This window comes from Mandrillus leucophaeus, unplaced genomic scaffold, assembly GCF_000951045.1.
Source record: "Mandrillus leucophaeus isolate KB7577 unplaced genomic scaffold, Mleu.le_1.0 Scaffold291, whole genome shotgun sequence".
Classification (NCBI taxonomy): Eukaryota; Metazoa; Chordata; class Mammalia; order Primates; family Cercopithecidae; genus Mandrillus; species Mandrillus leucophaeus.
Window position 1 is genome coordinate 1617326 of NW_012103043.1, and position 6203 is coordinate 1623528.

At 51.8% G+C, this 6203-nt stretch overlaps 2 protein-coding genes across 7 annotated transcripts in view; one reads left to right on the forward strand and one right to left on the reverse strand.

Moving 5' to 3' along the window:
- Nucleotides 1-2940, reverse strand: part of LOC105543891 — a 9427-nt gene extending 6487 nt beyond the window's left edge. Inside the window, 3 exon segments of the mRNA XM_011986076.1 lie at nt 600-729; nt 1805-1911; nt 2542-2940. Of these exon segments, the coding sequence (XP_011841466.1) occupies nt 600-729; nt 1805-1911; nt 2542-2940 (636 nt within the window).
- Nucleotides 2425-6203, forward strand: part of ZNF74 (zinc finger protein 74) — a 16423-nt gene continuing 12644 nt past the window's right edge. For 2 of the 6 annotated variants that reach the window (XM_011986055.1, XM_011986054.1), the window contains exons 1-2: nt 2425-2972; nt 3649-3734. Coding sequence is in view for 2 of the 6 variants with exons in the window: in XM_011986054.1 (XP_011841444.1) it covers nt 2939-2972; nt 3649-3734 (120 nt within the window). In the remaining 4 variants the exon portion in view is untranslated. The remainder of the gene's footprint in view (nt 2973-3648; nt 3735-6203) is intronic. The other 4 variants (XM_011986057.1, XM_011986059.1, XM_011986058.1 and 1 more) reach the window with 4 other exon arrangements.

The window sequence follows — 6203 nt, forward strand, 5'->3', positions numbered from 1 at the left end:
TCCATCTCAGGGAAAAAAAAAAAAAAAAAGGCATATATATCCATATTTCACTGGGCCTTCACAAAGCCCTGCTGGTCAACCCTCGAGAATTGAGGAATCAGAGAACTTAGGAATCGACCTGGAACTGCTTATGTAAGTGAGAATCTTAAGCTAAACGGCCTAGCGGTAAATGCCTTTCCCAGCCTCAGAAGTCTATAGTCAGCAGAAAGCAATAACAGCATCCTCCCTTCCACTCTTCCCTTCAGGCTGGACACATCCCTGTCCCTATAGCCTTTGTACTTGGGCACAGACGCAGGAGACAGAGCACTCAATTTAGAATCCCTGGGCTCACACTGGCTTTCCTACAGACACAGGGGGTCCATGAGGCCCACAGTGACATACACATGTACACAAGGATGCACATGCTGACGCTGATGAGCCCTGGAAGTCAACACAGAAGAACACATGCAGGCACACACACAGCCACAACTCGACCTGCGAGGTCTACAACCCCACAAATGAAGAGAGGTGCATACCATCTCACACAAACTACAACTCTGAGAGAAACACACACACACAGGTCTACAGATTCACCTGAACAAGACGCCATCCATAGTCACCGGCACAAGGCATCTATGCACTATCACACAGAACACAGGCAAGCAGACATAGATGATACTCCCAACCATCCAGTCTATAGCGATGAACTGCAGAGCTACATGCACAGATACACCAGTCATACATTCAGATCTGTGTAGACACAGTGAGGCACACATGTACACATGCTCACTTACACAGAAAGATGCAGACCCAGTTGGGCGTGGTGGCTCAGGCCTGTAATCCCAGCACTTTGGGAGGCCAAGGCAGGTGGATCACGAGGTCAGGAGATCGAGACCATCCTGGCTAACACGGTGAAACCCCGTCTCTACTAAAAATACAAAAATTAGCAGGCCGTGGTGGCGGGCACCTGTAGTCCCAGCTACTCGGGAGGCTGAGGCAGGAGAATGGTGTGGCGGAGCTTGCAGTGAGCCGAGATCACGCCAATGCACTCCAGCCTGGGCGACACAGCGAGACACTGTCTCAAAAAAAAAATAAAAAGAAAGAAAGAAAGAAACATGAGGCAAGAGCAAACACCTACATCTGTAAGATACACAGAGAAACAAACACATACACAAACTTACACACGTAGAAAAAGACTCATACACTGTATAATCAACAGTTCAACACCCCACCAAGGCTCTTGTCCTGGGCTGCTATTAAAATTGGGTGCTGAATACAAAAATTAACTGGGCGTGGTGGTACATGTCTGTAGTCCCAGCTACTCGGGAGGCTGAGGTGGGAGAATAGCTTGAGCTGGAGAGGTTGAGGCTACGGTGAGCTGTGATTGTGCAACTGCACTCCAGCCTGGGCCACAGAGTGAGACACAGTCTCAAAACAAAATCAAACACGGGCGCTGCACTGGGCAAGGGAGGTCTGGGCACAGCTGTGCTGATGTGGGCAGTGGACACAGATGTCAAGCGAGAGCCTGTGGCCAAGCCTAAGCTGCGGTTAAGGTGGGAGGCTGAAGGGTTTGGAATGTGCACCACCCCGCCCCACGCCAGACCACCTCTCAGTAGGAACGTGGCACTGCACTTCGGTGCTGGACTCCTACTTCTGGCTGTGTGACTTGGGACACGTTACCCCACGCACCTGTACCACAACTTCCTCATCTTCCAAATGGAATAATAATGGTGAGCAAACCTCCTTGGGTTGCTGTGAGCATTCTGCCAGAAAAATGTACTCCAAGCTCTTGAAGTAGGCCTGGCATGTGGTTGGTGCTCAGTACATATTCAGTGTTCCTGACGCCGACATCATCACTGTGTTCATGGCACAGCCCTGTGCCGCCAGGGCTGGGCCGCCACCCAGACCTTCCTTTCCCACCCCAAGGGTGAACTGTGGACAGAGCCCCCTGGGAGGGGCTAGGCCAGAGCTCTGCCAACTCTGGGGACCTCCGCCCGTGGGCTTCAGATATGTGGCTTGAGAAAGGGGAGTGGGGGCAGGGCCCCTGGAAAACCCCTCGAGGCCAGGCCCACCACTCCCAATATCCCTAAGACCAGGGACTTGAGTCTTTCCTGCAGACGGATGTGGGCAGGAACCCACTCGACTCCACTTGGGGACGTGGCCGAACTAACAGGACAAATCCCAGTTCCTGGGCACCGCCCTCCCAATATCCTCGCAATTAGACACCCATTCAGCGGCACTGCACTGATCTGCACATCTAGATTCACGGCTACATTCGCCCGCAAGAGCGTGGCGGTTGCCCGAGCTCCCGGCTGTTGGCCCAGGAACTACATTTCCTAGAAGGGTATGCTACATACTCGTTGGCGTCCCGACTCAAGCACCGGCCCGGACTCCCTCTAGGAAATGGAGTCTGACGCCTGCGCGGCGCAAAGGCTCCCGGGAGGTGTAGTTTGCGCCCGTTCTGCGCAGGCGCACTTTCCAGCGGCGGCCGCCTGCTGCTCTTTGTGGCAGTCGCCGTCCTTTTGTGGGAGTTCGGTTTGTCCACTTGCCGGTCCCTCAGACCGTCAGCGGTCTCTGTCCGCCTCGGGACCTATCTGCTGGTCGCTCGGCGTCCGATGGCTCCGGGCCGCGGAACCTTAGGCCTGGCCCTGGTCTCCCAGCGCGGGTTCGCCCGGAGGAGCGTGTGGCGGGGGTGTGCCGGGGCGTGCGTGCGCCGGGCATGGGGCTGAGCCCGGTGTGGGGAGTGAGTATCTGCGGAGCCGGCCTGAGCCCCGCCTCAGCCGGGCGCGGGGAGGGGGCTCCGTGCGTGTGATCGTGCAGCTGTGAGCGCGTGGCCGCCCCGCGAGGCTCCGCTGCAGGCCCCTGAGCCCCAGGAGCAGGAATCACTCCTCTGGGCCTGCCCTGGGTCCTGGAAGGTACAGAGCTGCCCACTCCTCCCGGGGAGGCTGCCGTGGAGGCCATGGAGATCCCTGCCCCGGAGCCCGAGAAGACAGGTACAGCTTCGCTCTTGTAGTCAGCGTGTCTGTGGATTTGCACTTGAGGATATTGACACTCAGAGAGATCAGGCCAGTTTCCCAGAAGCATCCAGCATCTTTTTTTTTTTTTTTTTTTTTTTAATGGAGTCTCACCCTCTCACCTAGGCGGGAGTGCAATGGCTTGATCTACGCTCACTGCAACCTCTGCCTCCCGAGTTCAAGCGATTCTCCCGCCTCAGTCTCCCAAGTAGCTGGGATTGCAGGCGCGCGCCACCACGCCCGGCTAATTTTTGTATTTTTAGTAGAGACGGGGTTTCGCCATGTTGCCCAGGCTGGTCTTGAGCTCAAGCGATCCGCCCGACTCGGTCTCCCAAAGTGCTGGGATTACAGGAGTGAGCTACCGCGCCTGGCCTCCTGCTTCTTTCTTCCCCGTGCCCAACCATTTGTTCCCACTCTGACGTGCTTGATTGGGGGATAGCAGCTCTTTTCTTCATGAATTGGAGTGTCTGAGACACAGGCAGAATTATCCCTCGATGCTATATCAGTTGGTGCTAGCTGTTGGGGTTTGTTCCCCACCTGGCCTTGCTGGCAGGTTTGGCCTCCTCTCTGATTCTCACTTGTGCCACGACAGGTGGGCTTTAAGCTCAGCTGTGAGCCTGGTAGCCGTGGCCTTGACTCATTTCTCCTTCCCCAGCTCTTTCCTCTCAGGATCCTGCTGTTTCCCTGAAAGAGAATCCCGAGGATATATCGGGTTGGGGTCTTCCCGAAGCCAGGTCCAAGGTGAGTGGTTGAGTGTTCTTCCTTCTTTATGAAGAGGGTTGGCACATTTCCTCCCCAGCCCTGGATCATCAGCCTTCCACAGACCTTCACCTGGGTACCTGCTGGCCAGTCCTGAGGAAGCTCTGGGCAGTGGAAACAGCTCCAGTTGAAGAGTCCACATGTTGCCCGAGGTGTGCCTGGAGATGTACTCTATGGAGTGTCTCCTCCAACCCGATTCAGTGGGTCAGTTCCTGGGGATCTCTCTGCCCAGCGCTGTCCTGGGAGCTCTGAGGAGTGGTTTTAGTGGAACCTGAGAAAGTAGGTGATGGCTCACATGGGGTCGCTTTGTCTCTCCACATGCTGGCCAGGGATTGGTGCAGGATGTTTGCAGGGTTGATTTACTGGGATGGAATCGGACAGGAGCAGGTGCAGCAGCTGAGGAAGACCTGGATTGCAGCACTGGGTTAAGAGTGGTGGTAGGGGAGGCATCCCTGTGTGCTTTCCTCTGTGCCTGGCCCCTGGCATGGGGCCTTCATGGAGAGTCCTGGAGATTTATAGAATCTGATGGATCAGCAAGGAATTGGCCCTGGGCACTTCTGCAGCCACGTGGGACCCAGATCCCTCCTTTTACAGACCGTGGACTCTGTTCCTCGTTTTGTTTCTCTAGGGCAACCGCCCTACCTCATGGTAGTATTTAGAAGGGTGCAGTTGACAAAGAGCACAGTAGAGTGAAAGATCTGGAGGGATGAGGGGTCTATGGGTTTTTTTGTTTGGTTGGTTGGTTTTTAGCATTTTGTGATTTTGTCAGTCTGCCACTCAAAAGAGGTGACAGCTGATTATTGACAGCTAGAAACAGCTGTAAAACGTGTATTGTGAGATGTGCCTCACTTCTGTAGTGTGTCACGATGCTTTATAGTTCTCAAGAAACTTGACAGTCAAATGCAATGCATGTTCCTTGATTAGGGTATAGATCAAAAAAAATTGAAAAAGGGCAGTTTGGGACAATTGAGGAAATTTGAAAATGGTCTGTATCTTGGGTCATATTATATCAATAGTAAATTTATTGCGTGTGATAATAGTACTGTGACTATGTAAGAGAATATCCACAGGAGATACAAGTTGAAGACTGTAGAGTGAGACGTCATGATGTCTGCAACTTACATTCAAATGGTTCAGCAAAAAAAAAAAAAGTGTGTGCATGTATGTATGTCTGTATGTGTCTGTGCAGCTCCCTCTAGGTGGTAGGGCCCTTGTGCATGTGTTATTCCTATTTGTAAAATATTTGCTTGTTAGATCCTTGAATAACCAGTTGACTGTCCTGAGTACACATCGCCTTTGGCATTTTCTCTTGACAGTCTCATTCACACTCACAGTTCAAGTTGTTCTGTCTCCTGGGACATCTTGTGTGGTCTGTTCTGACTTCTCTGCTAGTGTCATTACCACATCGGCATCTGATTCCAACACATACTCTCTGGGCTTTATATTCCCTTTCCTGCAGAATGAAGACAGATTAGACATGGGCTTCTCCCAGTGGACCAGAAATACCCACCAAAAAGGCCTGTGCGGGCCTCAGACCCTACCCTACTCTTGCTGGTTGATGCTCCCCACACCGAAGCCATGTAGCCTCTGACAGCCTCACTGGCCAGCACCATATTCTGATACCTTTGGGGCTATTTTTTGTTTTTCTTTCTTTCTTTCTTTTTTTCTTTGAGACAGAGTCTCGCTCTGTCGCCCAGGCTCGGGTGCAGTGGCATGATCATAGCTCACTGCAGCCTTCAACTCCTGGGCTCAAGCAAATCACCCACCTCAGCCTCCTGAGTAGTTGGGACCAAGGTGTGCACCCCCACACCCAGCTTGGAGCTTTGTTTCAGCCCATTTTCTCCTTCCCTCGACTATCATCGTCCTTCATGCCTGCATGCCTCAGTTAGGGGTGTGTTCTCAGCATTTGTCCTCATCTCTACCTCCTCATCTGAAATCCAGTGTTTTGCGGGGTAAGGTTTTATTTAGGTGTAATTTATATACAGCACAACTGTGCAATTTTAAGTATACAATTTGATGAGGTTGAGCAAACATATACATTTGTGTAACCAGCACCACAATCATGATATGGGACATTTCCATGACCCAAAAATGTCCTCATGCCCCTGTGCATTCAGTCCTCTCCCCTCTCCCCTTGGTAACCACTATAGTTTTGCTATAGATTTTCCTCTTTAAGGATTTCATATGGAATTTATACTATGTGGTCTTTTGTCTCTGCTTTACTTCGCTTAGCATATGCTTTTGAGTTTATCCATGTTGTTGTGTGAATCGGTAGTTTGTTCCTTTTCATTGGTGAGTAATATTCCATTTGTATTAGTCTGCTAGGGCTGCCATACAAAGTATGGCAGGAGGGCTTAAACAACAGAAATTAATTTTATTACAATTCAGGAGGCAAGAAGTCTGAGATCAAGGACAGGCATGATGGCTCACGCCCGTAATCCCAGCACTTTG